The sequence below is a fragment of the Meles meles genome, chromosome 12 (genome assembly GCF_922984935.1).
Source record: "Meles meles chromosome 12, mMelMel3.1 paternal haplotype, whole genome shotgun sequence".
NCBI classification, from domain to species: Eukaryota; Metazoa; Chordata; class Mammalia; order Carnivora; family Mustelidae; genus Meles; species Meles meles.
Genome location: NC_060077.1, coordinates 50714998 through 50735201, shown reverse-complemented (window position 1 = coordinate 50735201; position 20204 = coordinate 50714998). Strand labels below are relative to the sequence as shown.

The window sequence follows — 20204 nt, the reverse complement described above, 5'->3', positions numbered from 1 at the left end:
TGGGATCGAGCCCCAAATCGGGCTCTCTGCTTAGCGGGGAGCCTGCTTCCTCCTCTCTCTCTCTCTGCCTACCTCTCTGCCTACTTGTGATCTCTGTCAAATAAATGAATCTTTAAAAAAAAAAAAGTATCTTGGTCAGTACATCAGAGAAAAACTAGGCATTTTTTTTTTAAAAGATTTTATCCATTTATTTGACAGAAATCACGAGAGAGGCAGGCAGAGAGAGGAAGGGAAGCAGGCTCTCCGCTGAGCAGAGAGCCCGATGTGGGACTCGATCCCAGAATCCTGAGATCATGACCTGAGCCGAAGGCAGCGGCTTAACCCACTGAGCCACCCAGGCGCCCCCCCCCTAGGCATTTTTAACCAGAAGAACATTCTAGGCATTAATGCAGATTTGGCATACACAAGTGGGGAAGATGATATGTAAGCCGAGTTCGGTAAAGACAGCCAGGCACCAAGTTAGAGGCTTGTGGGTAGAAACAGGATTGAAAGTGACATGATTATCTACACAGAAAACCTCAAGTCAGCTACAAAAATAAAAAACAAAACTTCTCCCAGGACTAATAAATGTATTTAGCAAGGTTGCAAGATGCAAGGTGAATGCACCCAATAATCATTTTTTTTAAATACTATTAAGGTACAATTATAAACTTGAGTATAAACCTAAAATTGATGGATATTTGTATGTGATAAATCACAAAAGGTATATGAAAGAAAACACAAACCGAAAGACATGTATGTGTTCATGGACTGCAACAAGACTCAACACTGTAAACATTTCAATTTTCTCAAGATTTTAATAGATTTTTAAAAAACATTTTATTTATTTATTTGACAGAGAGAGATACGGTGAGAGAGGGAACACAATCGGGGTAGTGGGAGGGGGAGAAGTAGGCTCCCCGGTGAGCAGGGAGCCCGATGCAGGGCTTGATCCCAGGACCCTGAGGTCATGACCTGAGCCAAAGGCAGATGCGTAACTGACTGAGCCACCCAGGTGCCCCAAAATTTTTGCAGATGTAATACAATTCCAATATTTTTTTTTTTTTTTTTACAGATAGGCACAAGCTGATTCTAAAATTTATATGGAGGGACACCTGGGTGGCTTGATTGGATAAGTAGCTCACTTCTGATCTCAGCTCTGGTCTTGATCTCAGGGTTTTGAGTTCAAGCCCCATTTTGGAGTGGAGACCACTTACCAAAAAATAAATAAGGGGCAACTGGGTGGCTCAGTTAAGCATCTGCCTTTGGCTCAGGTCATGATCCTGGGGTCCTGGAATCAAGCCCTGCCTTGGGCTCCCTGCTCAGCGGGGAGCCTGCTTCTCCCTTTCCCTGTACCCCTCTACCCTGCTTGTGCTCTCTCTCACTCTCTCTCAATTAAATAAATAAATAAGTAAACCTGAATGAATGAAGTCAAATTTATACAGAAAGGCAAAGGAACCAGAAAAGCTAAATCAATTTTGAAAAAATAGGAACAAAATTGAAAGAATTATACCATGTGATTTTAGGAATTACTTCTAGAGGGCAACAGTTATCAAAATAATGTGGTACTGATAAAGGAACAGACACACAAAATAATGAGACAGAATAAAGAATCAAGAAACAAATCCACAATATATGACTAATTGATTTTTTAAAAATTATTTTTTTATTCGTTTATTTTCAGCGTAACAGTGTTCATTGTTTTTGCACCACACCCAGTGCTCCATGCAGTACGTGCCCTCCCTATTACCCACCACCTGGTTCCTCAACCTCCCACCCCCCCCGCCCCTCCAAAACCCTCTGGTTGTTCTTCAGAGTCCATAGTCTCTCATGGTTCATCTCCCCTTCCAGTTTCCCTCAACTTCCTCTCCTCTCCATCTCCCCATGTCCACCGTGTTCTTTGTTATGCTCCACAAATAAGTGAGACCATATGATACTTGACTCTCTCTGCTTGACTTATTTCACTCAGCATAATCTCTTCCAGTCCTGTCCATGTTGCTACAAAAGTTGGGTATTCATCCTTTCTGATGGAGGCATAATACTCCATTGTGTATATGGACCACATCTTCCTTGTCCATTCGTCCGTTGAAGGGCATCTTGGTTCTTTCCACAGTTTGGCGACCGTGGCCATTGCTGCAATAAACATTGGGGTACAGATGGCTCTTCTTTTCACTACATCTGTACCTTTGGGGTAAATACCCAGCAGTGCAATTGCAGGGTCATAGGGAAGCTCTATTCTTAATTTCTTGAGGAATCTCCACACTGTTCTCCAAAGTGGCTGCACTAACTTGCATTCCCACCAACAGTGTAGGAGGGTTCCCCTTTCTCCACATTCTCTCCAACACGTGTTGTTTCCTGTCTTGCTAATTTTGGCCATTCTAACTGGTGTCAGGTGGTATCTCAATGTAGTTTTAATTTGAATCTCCCTGATGGCTAGTGATGATGAACACTTTTTCATGTGTCTGATAGCCATTTGTATGTCTTCATTGGAGAAGTGTCTGTTCATATCTTCTGCCCATTTTTTGATATGATTATCTGTTTTGTGTGTGTTGAGTTTGAGGAGTTCTTTATAGACCCTGGATATCAACCTTTTGTCTGTACTGTCATTTGCAAATATCTTCTCCCATTCCGTGGGTTGCCTCTTTGTTTTGTTGACTGTTTCCTTTGCTGTGCAGAAGCTTTTGATCTTGATGAAGTCCCAAAAGTCCACTTTTGCTTTTGCTTCCTTTGCCTTTGGAGACATATCTTGAAAGAAGTTGCTGTGGCTGATATCGAAGAGGTTACTGCCTATGTTCTCCTCTTGTATTCTGATGGATTCCTGTCTCACGTTGAGGTCTTTTATCCATTTCGAGTTTATCTTTGTGTACGGTGTAAGAGAATGGTCGAGTTTCATTCTTCTACATATCGCTGTCCAGTTTTCCCAGCACCATTTATTGAAGAGACTGTCTTTTGACTAATTGATTTTTGACCAGGGTGGAAAACAACTCAATCCAGAAAGCATAAGGCATAGTGTTTTCAACAAATGTTGAAGCAACAGGACATCACATGTGAAAAAATAATTTTGGCATTAAACCTCACACTTTATACAAGAATTAACTCAAAATATAAGAGAAAAAAAAATCTTTGTGGCTTAGGACCTAGCAAAGAGTTAAGACGTGGCTCCCAAAGCAGGTCCATTAAAAAACAAAAAACCAAAAACCCTGACAAATTAGACTTCATATAAATTAGAAAAGTTTGGGGCACCTGGGTGGCTCAGTGGGATAAAGCCTCTGCCTTCGGCTTGGGTCATGATCCCAGAGTCCTGGGATCGAGCCCCTCATTGGGCTCTGTGCTCAGTGGGGAGCCTGCTTCTTCCTCTCTCTGCCTGTTTCTTTGCCTACTTGTGATCTCCGTCTGTCAAATAAATAAATAAAATCTTTTTAAAAATTTTAGAAAAGTCTGCACTATAAAAGACACAGCTAAGAGAACAGAAACCCCACACTATTTCTCTGTCTCCAAACTCTATATGCCTTTTCTTTTTCTTTCTTTATTGTACAGGCAATATAACACAGAGTAACAGAGATGAAAGCATACATCTTTACCTTTTTCCTAGTCTTTGGAAGAAAACATTTGATCATTTCACCATTAAGAATACTACTAATTGTAGGTTTTAAATAGCTGTCCTTTATCAAACTGAGGAGGTCTCTTCTATTTCTTGATTCTTCAGAGTTATTCTTATTAATAATGTTGAAATCTAATGTATTTCTGCATCAATTGACATGATCTTTCTTAGACTATCAATATGGTAGATTATATCCACTGATTTTTTAATATTATTAATCCAGCTTTGCAATCCTGGGGTAAACTCTACTTGGTCATGATATATTGTTTTTATATATTACTAGATTTGATTTACTAATATTTTTTGAACATGTTCACATCTATGTTCACAAAGGATACAGAAATGTAGTTTTCTTATTTTGTAATGTTTTTCTGGTTTGTTATTAGGGTAATGCTGGTCTCATAAAATGAACTGGTAGAATTTTTAACTCTTCTGTGTTCTGAGAAATTGTGTAGATGTGGTATTAATTCATCTGTATATGTTTGGGAGAATTCACTAAGTAAAATCATCTGTGCCTGGAGATTTCTTTAGTGAAAAGTTTTAACTATAAATTCAATTAATTTAATAATCATAGAACTACTGCAGTTAGCTACTTCACTGGCTAAATTTTGATAGCTTGTGCTTTTCAAGAAACTGGTTCTTTTTTTTTTTTTTTTTTAAGATTTTATTTATTTATTTGACAGAGAGGGATAGTGAGAGAGGGAACACAAGCAGGAGAGTGGGAGAGAGAGAAGCAGGCTTCCGGCTGAGGAGGAAGCCCAATGTGGGGCTCAATCCCAGGGTCCTGGGATCATGACCTGAGCCAAAGGCAGGTGCTTAACAACTGAGCCACCTATGTACCCTGAAACTGGTTATTTCATCTAAGTTGTCAAATTACTTGCATAGTTGTTTATTGTATTCACTTATCCTTTCGACATCTGCAGGGTCTGCAATGATTATCCATCTTTTTTCCTGATATTGATGACTTACATCTTCTTTTTTTGTCAGTCTTTTTAGAAATTTAACAGTTTTGTTGATCAAAGAATCAGCTTTTGGTTCTATTGGTTTTCTCTATTTTTTTCTTCTGCTGGTTGAAGTCATTGATTTTTGCTTTTATTTTTATTATTTCTTTTCTTCTGCTGGATTTGGTTGTATATTGCTATTCTTTAACCAGTTTAAGGTAAAAGCTTGGATTATTGATTTGAGATCTTTCTTCTCTAACATAAGCATTTTTTTTCTATCATTTTACTTTAACCTATCTACATCATTACATTTGAAGTGAGTTTCTTGTAGAGAGATACAGGTCAGTCAGAGTTTTCAAATCCATTCTGACAATCTCTCTCTTTTAATTGGTATATTTTGACCATTTACACTTAATATAATGACTCAGCCATGTTTCGATTTAGGTCTACCATTTTATTATTTGTTTTCTGTTTGTTCCATTTTCCATTTTTTTCTCTTTCCCTACTTCTTTTGCATTATTCAAACATTTTAAATATTTCAATTTATCTTTTTTTATTATATCTCTAGTTTTTAAAATTTTATTTTAGTGGTGGCTCTAGAGATTACAATACACTTACTTAAATTTTCAGTCTACTCAGAATCAATATTTTACCACGTCAAGTGACATACAGGCATCTTATGATGTCCTCTTACTCTACATACTTTGTTATAGATAGTTGCTTTATAGATATATACACACACTGAAAATGTAATAATTTTTGCTTTCAATATTTTAAAAAGCTCAAAAGCAGAAAATGAGTCTATTATACCATTTCTATTGCTCTTTCTTCATTCCTGATGTTCAAAGTTACCCCTTGGTATCATTTCATTTCATTCTGAAGAACTTCAACCTCTTTAAACAATTCTTTTAGAGCAGGTCTGCTGGCAACAGATTCTATTCTTGTTCCTTCATCTGACAATGTCTTTATTTCACTTTCCTTCCTACAGGGTATTTTCACAGGATATAGCGTTCTGGGTTGGTTGACAGTTCTTTTCTTACTGCACTTTAAAAATATGTTGCTACTTTCTTTTTGGTCTCCATGGTTTCTGATAAGAAATGTACTATCATTTGAATTGCTGTTCCCTTATTGAAAAAGTGTACATTTCTCTGGCTAGTTTCAAGAATTTTTTCTATATCTTTTGTTTTCTAAGACTAGATGTAACCGAACCTGAGTTTTTCTGTGATTATCCTGTTTGGGAGTTCACTGAACTTCTAGAATCTTTAGGTTTGTCCCTCCCTAAATTTGGAGGATTGTTAGCCATCATTTTTTCAAATAAATTTTTAGCATTTTACTCTTTCTCTTCTGAGAACTTCGGTAACATTAATGTCAGATCTTTCGTCATTGTCCCACAGGTCTCTGAGGCTCTGTTTTTCTGATTTTTGTTTTTGATCCATTTCCCGTTAGTTTAGATTAGATGTTATTCATCCATCTTCAAGTTCATTGACTCTTTCCTCTTTCACCTCTTTTCTGTATCTAGCCCACCCAACAAGTGTTTTATTTTGATTACTGTCATCTTTAGTTCTAAAATTTCCATTTTAGAACTTTATGGCTGGGTTTTCAAGCCAAATAATTTTAAACAGTAGCCTAAATATTTTAAATATTATGTTATAAAAACCTCTGGGTCTTCTTTAAATCTTTTGGAGTACGATATTTTTGTTTTAGCATGCAAAACAGGCCACCAGATTTAGGCCACAAATCCCAGTGTGTCTTCTGTGGGCTTAGGCTCCAACATCAGTTCAATTTTCAAAAACTCTGTTGTGCTCTTTGAATCTGCCCCAAATATGTACTACTCAGTGGTCAGTCTAGGACCTAGCAGGGCTCTGTTTGTTCCATTCTTAAAGCTGTTATGTATGCTGACTAGAATCAGATTCACATATGACAAATATGCAGCTCAAGAGTGAGCCCAGAAGTTTAAAATATAATACATGGCTGCTTTCCTGAGCTCTCCCTATTCCACAATCTTCCTAGTAATTTTTTATTCCCTACACTCCTCTTTTTGTCCTCTGGCCAGAAAGCTGGGACTTTAGTTACTCTGCTTTGCCACACATTTCTGTGACTGTATCCATGTCTACAGTAAGCAGAAAGAATAGGAATGGGGAGGTGAAAGAGAAATGGCAACCACACTGGTTTAGTGGTATTTTGGATTCTCATCTTCTTCCCCAATTTATTTAACTATTCACTTTTCAAAGTCTTCAAATAGCTTCTCTGTGCATTCTGTTCAGACTTTATAGCTGTATTCAGTGGGAGAGACAGTGTGGAGTGTTTTTACTCCATCAACTGGAACCTTTAAAAGCTGGTTTAACCAGAATTCTGACAATAGGTTTCAGTTAAGCTATATTCCTACTACATTTTGTTTCATAAACTTAAGCCTGCTTGTTCACTTACACCAGCAGCACACACTTTGGTCCAAAAAGACCTAAGAGGCTTGGCAGGTTCTCTTTTAAGAGTATCCTCACTCCTTCCTTATGGCTAATGAAAAAGGCAGAAACCTTCATTTCCCTTATCACAGTCTCTCTGATATCAAGCAGAGGTCCCCTAAAACTCAAGTCAGTGTCTTAGAGAGCAATAGAACAATTAACAGTTGAAGGTTATTTTATTCCTGATATTTAGTACTTGTCTCTGTTCATTTTTAAGTATAGCTATGATAATAGTCACTTTAATCAAGTCCAAAACACCTTAATAGATTACCTTAAAGATCATACAACCTCTCGGAGTAAAGTTCAACAGAGGTACTTCTTGATGCTAAGTACATAATTTTGAAGGACAAAAGATAAGGAAAAATAAAAATTAATTAAAACAGAATCCAAAACGTTAGGCAGGATTGCAGGGGCTGAAGAATGAATAATAAATCAAGTATTCTACAGCCAAGTCCCTCCACAAATACAGGGACATATTAACAGAAAGAACTAAATTATTTAGATAATTGTGATACTGATACTATGGGAAATTCAAAAATGTGTTTCTTTTTTGTGCTTAAGGAAGGCAAGGCATTAAAAAAAAAAAAATGCAGGAACTGCAAGCACAAAAGACAAAAGCAGAGCTGTCCTTTGTAACAAATGATCCAAAAATAAGAAGTGCTGTCATCTTCAGTCTGATCTTGCTATGAGCTTTTGGAAAGTGATAGTAAGGTATAAGGCAAGGGGGAAATTTAGAGGTAAGTTAATGTCTCCTAAAGCTTATGTGTGCTGTCCAGCAACACCTACATTAGTAGCAATGAAAATAGTTAATGCTATAGTAATATGTGAAAGAATCTAAAAAAAAATAAGAGAAATAAAGTACATTACCTGGTTTAGAGTTCAGCAAAGAATTAATAATAATGTCCTGCTTAGAATTCACAATTAATTTAAGTGTATATAAAAATAACAATAAAACCTTACCACCAAACAAAAAATGCTTAAATAGTAAAAATTTAAACAGAATTTTTAGATATGCTTTGTAAAGATTAATTGACCAAACTCTAAAATTCTCAAAAATGCTTATAATCACTTCTAAATTACTGCAAGTTACTGGGGGGAAAACAAGGCTAATTCCTAAAATATTATACCACAAAAGAAGTAAATAATATCATACTAAATAGTATTACTGGGTGAATCCTAGACCAAAGGAACCAACAAAGCAAGTTACAAAAAAATAACTACCCCCACCTCATCTATAATTCAGTGATACCACAAGAGAAACACAGGATCCCTTTCAAACTTTCAAAGAAAATTATTAGGCAGGCATTCCACCAAATCTAACAATACATGGTCTGATTATTTTTTTTCTCCCAATAACTACCACTAGTTCTTATGATGTCAAGAAACTGTCCAGAACACCTGAAATACTTGGAATCTAGAATGTAGAGTCCAATGCCTTGCTAATCAGCCCTTCTAATCCATCCCTTTCAGGAAAATAGCAAGTTCCACATAATCTCAATTAGATACTTTCTTCCTTAGACTTAAACACTATAATTGATTTACGTACTGTTTAATACAAATGTAATTTGTATTAGATTACAGAACTTCCTTCCCCCTACATCTTCCCCTTACATATTTTTTTCTTTTCAACCTTTTTTCCAGTCTTCTTGAAATAAAACACACACACACACAACTAACATGTTTCTGGATCAATCTCAAGCTTACTTATTTAAGAGTAAGATGGTATCTATCTTAAATGTTTCTATAGTTTATGTTCTTAAGCTACTATTTTTTACTTTTATACCTGACCTTTCCCTAAATTATGATAGCTCTGTAACATAAGCAGAACATGGACTGTTATATTCATATAGTTGTTCCTTGAACAACATGGGGCTGAACAGTGTGGGTCCACTTATAGGTAACTTTTGTCAACACAATGTACTACTGTAAATCTATTTTTTCTTCCTTATGATTTTCTTAACTTTCCCTTTTCTCTAGCTTACTTTAGACTGAAAATACAGTACATAATATACAGATTATACAACTATGTTTTAATCAACTATTTATGTTACCAGTAAGGTTTCCCATCAACAGAGGATTGTGAGTAGATTCATTTGGGGAAAATCAAAAGTTGTGTGTGGGGCACCTGGGTGGCTCAGTCGGTTAAGTGTTTGACTTTGCTCAGGTCATGATCTCAGGGGTCTGGGACTGAGCCCCACATTGGGCTCCTGCTGAATGAGCTCTGCTTGTCCCTCTGCCCCTCCCCCTGCTCATGTGCACTCTCTTTCTCAAATAAATAAAATCTTTAAAAAAAATCTTAAAACCTTAAAAAAAATTTTATGCGGATTTTTGACTGCACAGGGGGTCAGTGACCCTAACCCATGTGTTGTTCAAGGACTGACTGTAGAAGGAAATGGTAGTAAGTCTGAAGGAGTAAAGTAACTTTCCCAAAGTGAGATGCAGACAATTGCAGGTTAAATGTAGAAGAGAAGACTCCTAACTTCTAGTCCAGCGCTATTTCATTTATAATACATACCTCTTCTACCAAAAGGACAGAACTTCTCTCAAGCTATACAAATCCAATACTTCAAAATTAATGCATGTAACCTCCTGATGAAGCTCTAACCAAAATATTATCTTTCCTATGCAAGGTATACCAATCAAGAGATACAACCAATAAATGTCTCTTGTGAAAAGTATCCACTGAAAAAACGAGTGTAGCTTCTCTGGCTCCAAGAGAGAACTTATTGAATGGTAATAGGACTATGCCAGCTCAAGATGCCAACTCTCAGATTCTCAAACCACAGTATTTTGTTTGACTTTTTATGACCATTTAGTCAAAAGGGAAAAAAAAAGTGATGGATTTTAAAGGTCCTCTTCCTTCGCCTCCTAGACCAATGGTTTCAAGTATGATCTCCAGAACAGCAGCAGCAACAACAAAGCACCTGGACATCTGTTAAAAATGCAAACTCTCAGGCCTCACCAAGACCTACTGTATCATAAACTCTAGGAATGGAGCCCAGCAATCTGTGTTTTAACAGACCCTCCAGATAATTCTCATGTATACCAGAGTTTGAAAACCATGGTCCTGGACTGTCAACACTTTGAAATATTTGCCTCTGTTTCTCTATGTACACAAGCTTTCCGCAATTCATCATTTTAAGAATGCTTCTCCGTACTAAATTAATTGAACTGCTAGAATATATTTTTAATGACAAGTTTCACTTCATCCTGTCCAGTGTTCCATGACTCTGGCTCATGCACAACAAGCATAAACCTTTAAATATAAACTGCTATAATTTAATAGTTAGCCTCACATTTCATTGACTCCATACCTATAAAAATTCCATTTAATAATCTTGTCTTTCTCATAATGAAATATTTTCTGATTTGTAACAAGCCTTATAATACAGTATTTTATTTCTTATACAATAATACTTTGTATGTGGAGAATTATTCTATTTTTTATGTCCCATGTTTTCCATAAGCAAAAATCCTAAATACTTGAGGGTACAAGTTTTCTAATCTGTCATGCATTTTAATCATTTAATACTTATTCTTTTGCCCAGTTTCTGCAGGTTGCACTGTGGAGCTAATGTGCCAAAAGGTACGGGTCTTGCATTTCTTTTTCCTTCTTCTACTGTCTGACAACAAATGTAAGTGGGAATGCTAGGAATTGTTAAAAGGAAGTAAATGAATTCTTTGTCTCACTCTGCACAGATGTGCTGAATTCACATTTCCCAAAGGAGAAAGAAGATATTCAAAAGGAAATAAGGGTCACAGTATATATAACAAATGTTTAAGGAATCAGGATATATGAACTATAAGGTCAGGTGGCTTGCTCCTCAGAATTCTGGATGATATGGTAAGAAAGGAAAACGTTGAAGGCTAGATGATAATCTAGGACACACAGTACATATTTCGACAAGTCTACAGCTGCATTAAACAAAGATGTGCTTACTTGTTTGAAGTTAGAATTTGGCAATTAACAATTAACAAATTAAATTAATTAACAAATTAACAAAACAAAAGGTTTTAACAAACCTTTCAAAAATAGGTGGTAAAAATGAAAGAAAGCCAGTACTTACATTTTAGGAAAAGTATCTAGGAACATTTTTTAAAATAAGAATTTAAAGATATTGGGGCGCCTGGGTGGCTCAGTAGGTTAAAGCCTCTGCCTTCGGCTCAGATCATGATCCCAGGGTTCTGGGATTGAGCCCCGCATCGGGTTCTCTGCTCTGTGGACAGCCTGCTTCCTCCTCTCTCTCTGCCTTGCCTCTCTGCCTACTTGTGATCTCTGTCTGTCAAATAAATAAATAAAATCTTTAAAAAAAAAAAAGAATTTAAAGATAGCAATATTTAAAACATAAAAGTTAACAACAGAGAGAAAAGGCTTATAATATTGTGGGGTTTTTTCCCCCGGGCAAAAACAGAAAAAGGGGCGGGGGGAACAGCCCCAAAGTTGAAACTAAAATGTCTGAATTATAGAGATATCCATAGACATTTTAGCCAGACAACAATAAGGTTTTCAAATAGACAGATAACCTGTCAGGTCAATAAGAACAGTATGCAGCAGGAGCCACTTCAGTGGACTGAGACTAGACTGGAGGCAAATCCCACAGGCAGCCTTTTTTTAAGTGCCAAATAAGAATGACAAAATTGTAAGATGTATATAGGAAGGATGAAAATAAATTATTAGACACCTTTATAAAAACCTGCTTGATTTAACACAGTATGTCATTATACCTAGAATGCAAAGAAGAAATGAATAGACTCTAAAATAGTATTAGAGAGAAGAAAATGCACAGGAGCAATGATCAAGATCAAAACTCTAGTCACTAACAACTGAAACCACCATGGATTATAAAATTATGTATTAGGGGGTTCAAGTTATGATTTAATATTTATATGACAAACATCATTGTTAAAACATTTCCCAAATCAATAAAGCCTACGACTTCTGTACAGTTCCTCAGAGTTCTGCACTTATTTAAGGTACTGTCTTTACTCTATTTCCTATGACCAGCTTGGTAGGAAGGTGGTCACCTGGAAAAGGAAAGCAAGCCAATTTCAAATCAAGCAACTGAAAGGAATCTGTGCTAATTTTCACAACTAACAAAGAAAACTTCCCAGAGAGAAAAATACCCAAAAATCACTAACAAAAGCTTTATGGTTTACACCAGTGTGATAACAATTAGCATATCCCAAATGATAAACTTACAAATTACCATATAAGAGAACAGTTCAAGTTTATATTAAGATAAGGTCATTGATTTTTGCAACCAGACAAAAAAAACCATATCCCTGTATGTTTGATTCTAAATTAGAGCCCCTTAGAATACTAAAGTTATTAAAAGCTCTAGGGGACAGAGGAATGATACAAATGACAATATTGTAGTTTCATCAAACATTTGCAACTAATACACAGTGGCTCTATTCTTGGAATGAAGTCAGTGTATTTGATTTTTTTTTTTTTAACAAAGATTTAGGATAATAACCAACTAGCAAACTTTTAAAATATTTTAGAAAGAAATTACACAATCCTTTGAATCTTGCTAGGAAAAAGAAATAAATGGAGGTGCAACAAGGGGGACAAACCAAGTTTGCTACCATCTGCTCTCACTGAGGTTATTATTTTCTCCACATTTACTTTTGCAATTTTCTTTGAAAAATACTGTCCACCTATTCATCCCTTAGAGAATAAATGAGCACAATATTAAAAGAAAACAAACAAACCATCCTATACAAACCTCAAGGAAATATTAATTGATCCAGATGTTTATGAAGATTTATGAAAGAGAAACAGATGGGATAAAATTTTTAAAGATAAAAGAGCAGGCTTTCTGATATATCTTTTCCCAAAAGTGGGCAGAATTAGAAGATAAGCATCTATTCAGTCCTTAATTAAAACAAAGAGGAATGCCCATGATTCAGAGCAATAACAGGTTGCCCATTCCCAAGTAACTTATGAAACCAGGCTTGCTTAAAGAGGGTAATTGGTAAGGTTCTCATACTAATTTTTTAGATAATATCTTTAGATACATTTTCCACTGAAAAAGAAATGAGTATGAGAAGTGTTCTGTTGTTGAAATGAAATGTTTCTGGCTTCAATTCTTTCTAATGTTCTCCCTTTCCAGTTCTCCTCATCTCAATCCAGAAACCTCTCCATCCAGAGTTCATGCATTTTCCTTCTCTATTTTAGTGTAAACATACCACATTGATTGTAAGAATCTTACTAGATTTCCATTTGTTTTGCCTCAGCTCCTACATTAATCCAAACAATAAGGGCCTTTAAAACATTCATAAATAACCTGCTGCTGCTGGCACCTAAGAGCCGAGTGCTGCAGTGTTAAGCAACAACAAATTTCATAGTTCAAGAGGCACAGTTAAGGAAAAAGGTTGCTCAGGAAATCACTCTTATTTAGCACAAAGATCCTTAAAAATTGCATGAAATCAGTCAAGTAACTATAGAAACCAATTTCTTCAGCTCCATATCACACGTCTCACACCTCAATTGTCTTTATTATCGTCTGCTGTCAGATCCTTAATCAGAAATGTGAACAGGCTTGATGATTTATTCAGCAGGGAAAAGAATCTGTAGGTCAAGTGAAAAATTTCACACACACACCCAAACACACATCACATCTTCAACCTTAGGTACTTTCATTTCCTTCTGTTCTCAGCAGCTCTGGGGGCAACTCCAGTGAGATCCAATATTAAGGCTCAATTAAAATAAGCTCCAATTAGTGGAGCTTTTTTCTCTGGGGCTAGAAAAGTCAGGAAATGGATATTGGGAAATGTAAAAAGTCAGCTACTGAGAGGAGGCTGCAGACATAAATGAACTTATTTGTTGATTTCTACAGTTGCTATGCAGAGGCCTCTGGGAGTAAAAGCTTAACCAGTCTAAGCTATAAACTAAAACCCCTGCAGCTAAACATGAACTGTGTGAAACAAGGGCTCCATTCCAGAACAGAAAACTGCTGGGCCCAGAAAATTAAAAGCCAGAGGCGTTTTCCATTTAAAACTAAATCCCAGTACCACCTCCCAGCCAAAGAATTATAAGCAGTATCAGATTTACAAAACGAACAATTACCCCGGAAAAATGTAGCCTATTGTACAGTCCCAGATGCTAAATCTCAGAAGTTTCTTTTCTTTCTTTTTTTTTTTAATCCCACATTATATTCCTCCAAGTACACTGCTGTAGTTTACAAAGAGCCATTTCTAGACAGGCCTAAGCTTTGAAAATAAATTTTAAAAAGAGAGCACATAACTCATTGACCTCATTTGAAGTACTGCCCTTGCCTTCAGCAGTTCCTGTCCTTCCCCAAGGCTTCTGCAAATGGTATGCAACAGCAAAATAAACCCTGACCTAATTGCCAGGAGAGAGCTGCCAACCTTCCCTCCAACACAAAGACAAGCATGGTAACTTGAAAGTCCTACCTCTTTGGCTTTCTGCTTTAATCTCAGCTGTTCTGGATCTTCTTTGTTGGAACGACTCTATCAAAGGAAAAGAAAATTTTAATAGAAATTACTAGCATCTAAACACCATAGTTGTCGTTAAATATTTAATAAATGACAATTTTCTCTTGTGATTGAAAACCTTAGCTCCAGGGGAAAATGCCTCAATCCAGTCTGGTGCACTCCCTCCTTGACGCCCCCTCCCTCTCATCATCTGGGCCTGCTGTTGCAGTTCTAGCCTGGAGGAAGCTTATACTGAAAATGATGCTAACAATGTCAGTCAGGTCCAGTTGAGGCATGACGTTGTTCTTGTTAGAACACTAAAAACTAAAAAAAACGGATGGTACAGATGAAGGAAAAGAAAAGAAGGATAATTGTTGGCTCAAAGAAAGAAAGCAATCAACACTGGCTAATCTTCAGATAAAGCCATTTTGGAAAAACATGGTATTTCAAGGACTATTAAAATCAAGAACCTCACAGAGTGATGTATGAAATTGTTGAAAAACTATATTGTATACTTGAAACTACTATTAACACCATATGTTAACTGGAATTAAAATAAAAATAAATAAAATAAAATCAGGAGCCTGACTTTGAACCAAATCAATCTCTTTAAAAGTATAATCTTTAAAAACTAAGTAGGAAATACATCCCAATGTTTTCATTAGAGTATCTCGTCATCTTTGGGTCCTCCATTGCATTTAATTGAATGCTGTGCACAAGTAAAAGTCCAATTACTGTTGATTCAATGCTGTTTTCCATACTGATTCAGTTCAACATTCAATAATGAACAATCTTACAGGACTGCTATAAGGAGAGAGCTATCTTCTATATGCAATGCTATAATGAAATAAGTGGTAAGAAACTTCATTTCTGACACTATGAACTTTTATTCACTAAAAAATATGCTCAGAAGTATTCTTTTTTCTCATTCTAGCACAAAGTTATCTAACTCCTTATAAGTCTGAATATTTGTTCTATAAAAGGCAACATCAGCTAAATACAGCTAGTAAAATAAAAGCTAAAAGTACTTTCTTATTACTAAGTTTACTTGATATTTTTTTTTTAAGATTTTATTTATTTATTTGACAGACAGAGATCACAAGTAGGCAGAGAGGCAGGCAGAGAGAGAAGAGGAAGCAAGCTCCATGCTGAGTAGAAAGCCCAATGTGGGGCTCGATCCTAGGATCCTGGGATCATGACCTGAGCCAAAGGCAGAGGTTCTAACCCCCTGAGCCACCCAGGTGCTCTACTTATGTTTTACTGATGTATCAGTGATTTTGTTAAAGGGAAGTTCAAGAAAGAAACAGTTTAGATTTAAGAGTGCCTTGTAATTTTTTTACAATTCTATTTATTTGAGAGAGAGAGAGCACAAATGGGGGTGGGGAGGAGTGGGAGAGGTACAAGCAGACTCCCCACTGAGCAGGGAGCATAACACAGGGCTCAATCTCAGAACCCTGGGATCATGACCTATGCCGAAGGGAGCCACTTAACCAACTGAGCTACCCAGGAGCCCCAAGAGTGCCTTGTAATTTTAAACACATGAAGTGTTTATCTACATAAGGCTACCAAAAGCTAGTAACTTTTTTCTTCATTTTTTCCCCTATCTACTAAAACAACTTAACCCAAACTAAGATAAACTCCTTTATTATTCCGCCTATAATATCAGGAGACAATAAGCATATATATATGTACTTATTTTAAAAAGGTGTATGTATGTATACGTATGTATACATATGTATGTATGTATATATATTTGTATGATTTTTGCCCCACTATGAAATGGACACATTTGAATATCTTTATTACTTAACCAATATTTATTGATTATTCATAGATAAATTCTATACTATGTGCCTCTGCGTCTGGAAATACAGTAATGAAATAGCAAGACAAAGTCTCTGCTTTTGAGTGACTTACATTTTAAGAAGAGAAAATAATAAAACAAAAAATTTTATAAAAATTAAATATTTATGATCTATAAAACATTTATGGGGAAAAATAAAAAACAATTACTGATAGTGATACGTGCTATAAAGAAAACTGGACATTGTGATAGAAGGAGCGTGTGTGTGTGGGGGTACTACTTTAGTGAGGACAGAAGACATCTGAGAAGCGACATTCAAGTAGAGCTCTGAATGACAAGAAGGAGGCACCCATGCAAAATTCTGGGAGAAGAATACTCTAACCTAAAGGCACAGTCATTGCAAAAGGCTTAAAATGGGAACAAGCTTGGTAAAACTGAGGAAAGGAGGAAGGCCCGTGTGGCTGGACCATGGAGAAAAGTTGTAAGAGGTAAGGTTAGAGACCATGTAGGCCAAGATACAGAGCTGAAGTTTAATTCTAGTTTTAATTTTTTTTAAAAAGCCACTAAAGGGCTTGGAGAACAGGAGTGAGATGCACTGCTCCGACACTTTAGAAAGATCACTCTGGCTCCTATGTAGTGAATGTAGCACTATAGGGATCTGATATCAGAGGTACAGGCTTACTGCACAACTCAGGAGACTGCTCTAAAACAACTATGTTTTAGGAAAAGAGAAGGGAAACTTGGACTAATGTCATAGCAGGTAAGATTAGGTTGAAATATATATTTTGGAGGCAGAGCCAACTGGATTTATTGATAGACTGGATGTAGGGTATGAAGTAAAGAGGAGAATCAAAGATGACTTCCTAGGATTCTTGCCTAGTGCTTACTTCGGCAGCACATATACTAGGTTTCTTGCCTAAGCAACTGGAAAGATGAGAATGCCAACTTTCTAAGACAGTGAAGAGCAAAGCAGGTGTAAGACATAGGACCTTAACTTTCAGGTTGAGACGCCTAATTAGCAGTCCGTGATGCATACCTGGCACCCTTAAAGAAGGTCAGTGTGACTGGAGCAGAGCTAGTAAAGAAGGGAGGGATATGACAGGTAGGCAATAACCTTTTAAAATCTGGTAGGGGGGCCGCCTGGGTGGTGCAGCGGGTTGGGCCTCTGTCTTCGGCTCGGGTCATGGTCTTGGGGTCTTGGGATCGAGCCCCGCATCGGGCTCTCTGCTTGGCGGGGAGCCTGCTTTCTCCTCTTTCTCTGCCTACTTGTGATCTCTCTCTCTCTGTCGAATGGATAAATAAAATCTTAAAAGAAAAATCTTGTAGGAAGTTTGGATTTTATTTTAAGTGCAAGAGGATGTTACCGAAGGTTTTCAAGTAAGAGAGACACTCATGATTTGTTAATGAAAACATTATTCTGACAAGAGTATGAAAAAATGGATTGTAGAAGGAACAGGAGATCAGTTAAGAGACATGGTAAAAGTCCACTGAAAGATGATTTAGACCAAAGTGGTGACAATGGTGATGAAGAGAAGATGATGACTACATTTGGGAAACATAACAGCAAGTGAACTGCATGTAAGGACAGAAGACTCCTACGTTTTCTGGCTTGAACATCTGGGCAAATAGTATCATTTACTAAGTTAGGAAAACCTATTAAAACATATTTTGTGGGTGGATGAAAATCAGAAATTGTTTTGGACATATGATAACTGAAATGCCTAATGGCCAACCGCATGGAGACTTCAAGTAGGCAGTTAGCTATGACTCCAGAGTTCCACAAGGTAGACAGACTTGGAAATACAAATTTAAGAGGGAGACAGAGAAGAAGCCCTAGGACTGAACCCGGACACTCCAATATTTAGAAGTCTGGTAAAGGAAGAAAAGCCAAGAGAGTAAGAGTACAATATATCCAATAATAACTAAACAAGTATTTAATAGTTTATGATCTTGTTTAGAGCTTAGTAATTGGAAATAAAATACCAATAAACCACCTCATTACATAGGCTATGTACTTGTTTATAATACTTGACAGCTCAAGCTAAGAGCATCTTCCTATCCCAGCTGTCCCTGCCAGTACAAGAGGGGTCAGGATGGGGACTGAGACTGTGGGCCAGTGAGAAGCAGCACAGTGACAAGGGTGTGGTGCACCACATTCTTGTTGGGGCTTGGGGCACATGAAGGTATAGACCAGTGGCCAAGAATGAGGGTGATGAAGGGCTGGAAAGACTGACCAAGACATGGGCCAGTGGGCATGGCTTCTAATTACATAGGCAATGAAATGAGGGCAGGGGAAACAGTGGTAGCAGACAGAGGAGGCAGCCAGCATGGCTCTTTTGGAGATTAGTTACACTGAGAAAAAGTGTAAATTTTAAGTAATTACTCAATTAAGTAAATTGAGGACATAAGTAAATATATCGAGGATAATGACAGTCAAGTTTCAGACTATGGAAAAAGTATTTATAAACAGGAAAAGGTTTAGGCTAGAAAAGCCCTAAGATACTAGAGTTGGAGGTATCCATATAAACTATGGTTTAAGAATATATATACACAGAGAAATAGTTACAAATATATATGTATGTGTATATACACGTACATACACATATACCATACATACATTTTGTAGATCTATCCATTTGAGAAGGCCTACATGTAATGAAACCCCATTAGCAATGAGCACACTGTATGGTCTACTCTTGGTTTCTGTTTCTGAATAACATCCTCAACTAAAAAGATGCAGGATTCCTTGGGGGGAAATGGCTGATTCTAGGGCTGAGGAAGGACAAGCAAAAGCTGGGTCTGGCATAAATTGTGCCAGAAAGTAAGGGTAAAGGTGCCTGGGTGGCTCAGTTGGTTAAGCGGCTGCCTTTGGCTCAGGTCATGATCCCAGGGCCCTGGGATCGAGCCCCACTTTGGGCTCCCTGCTTAATGGGGAGTCTGCTTCTCCCTCTCTCCCCAGCTTGTACTCTCTCTCTCAAATAAATAAAATAAAATAAGCAAATAAATAAAAACTTAAAAGGAAGGGAGGGAGGGAGGAAGGATGAATAAGCTCAGTGAGTGATGGAAACATGAGTAACAGGCAGATGTGCCAGCTGGAAGGGTCTCCCACTCAGGAGGAATTTGAGCATCAAAACAAATAATGATAGTAATGGATTACAACCTATTGAATCAAATAGAAATCCAAAGCCCATTTTGACATCAATGAATACATGAATGAATGAATGAAGGAGAAAGGATAGCTCTTCCACATACAATGCAAGTAAATGCAGAAGATGATAAGAATTTAAAAATTACCATTTATATTTACCCATCATAGAGGTGGCTGATTCAGGTAGCTATCATCTATGGGCACTAAAGTTGATACATGGAGGTTTGGTGAGGAAGGGATATTGGTATAATCTTGAAATATCTTCCTGTGAAAAACGGATTGATTACAAAAGGGAAAATGGTAAATTTGAAATGGAGAGAACTGGAAGACACCCACACAGCAGGGTGATCAAGGCTGACCTTTGAGAGGATAAGTTGAGAAGAATATATATTCCTGCCATGAATTCCTTACCTAAGTCATGGGGAAATATCAGATGAACCCAGGAATTATCAGTCACCCTACAGATAGTAAGGCCTGTACTCTTAAAAGGTGTCAAAGACATGAAAGTGGAAGTAAAAAATCTGACAAAAGGAGTCTGAAAAGAGATGAAAACTGAATGAAACACACATTGCTGAATAGGAAAATAGACCAAGAAGGAAAAGGAGACTGGGCTGAGACAGTTGGTAAAATCTGAATGGGGCCGGTGGATTACATGGCAATATTATATTGTTCACACCCTGACTTGGTAGGATTATATAGCAGAAAGTCCTGTTTTCACAAATACATGCTACGATGTTTAGAAGTGGTGGGACATCAGGGCTGAAGCTTACTTTCAAAAGGTTCAGAAAAAGGCTAATTAGAGATGATGGCTGTACAACTTATAAATATACAA

At 37.0% G+C, this 20204-nt stretch overlaps 1 protein-coding gene across 3 annotated transcripts in view; it reads right to left on the bottom strand.

The window, feature by feature from the left end:
• Nucleotides 1-20204, bottom strand: part of TAF4B (TATA-box binding protein associated factor 4b) — a 128235-nt gene that overhangs the window by 28087 nt on the left and 79944 nt on the right. For all 3 annotated transcript variants that reach the window (XM_046024072.1, XM_046024074.1, XM_046024073.1), the window contains one exon: nt 14400-14456. In XM_046024072.1, the coding sequence (XP_045880028.1) occupies nt 14400-14456 (57 nt within the window). The remainder of the gene's footprint in view (nt 1-14399; nt 14457-20204) is intronic.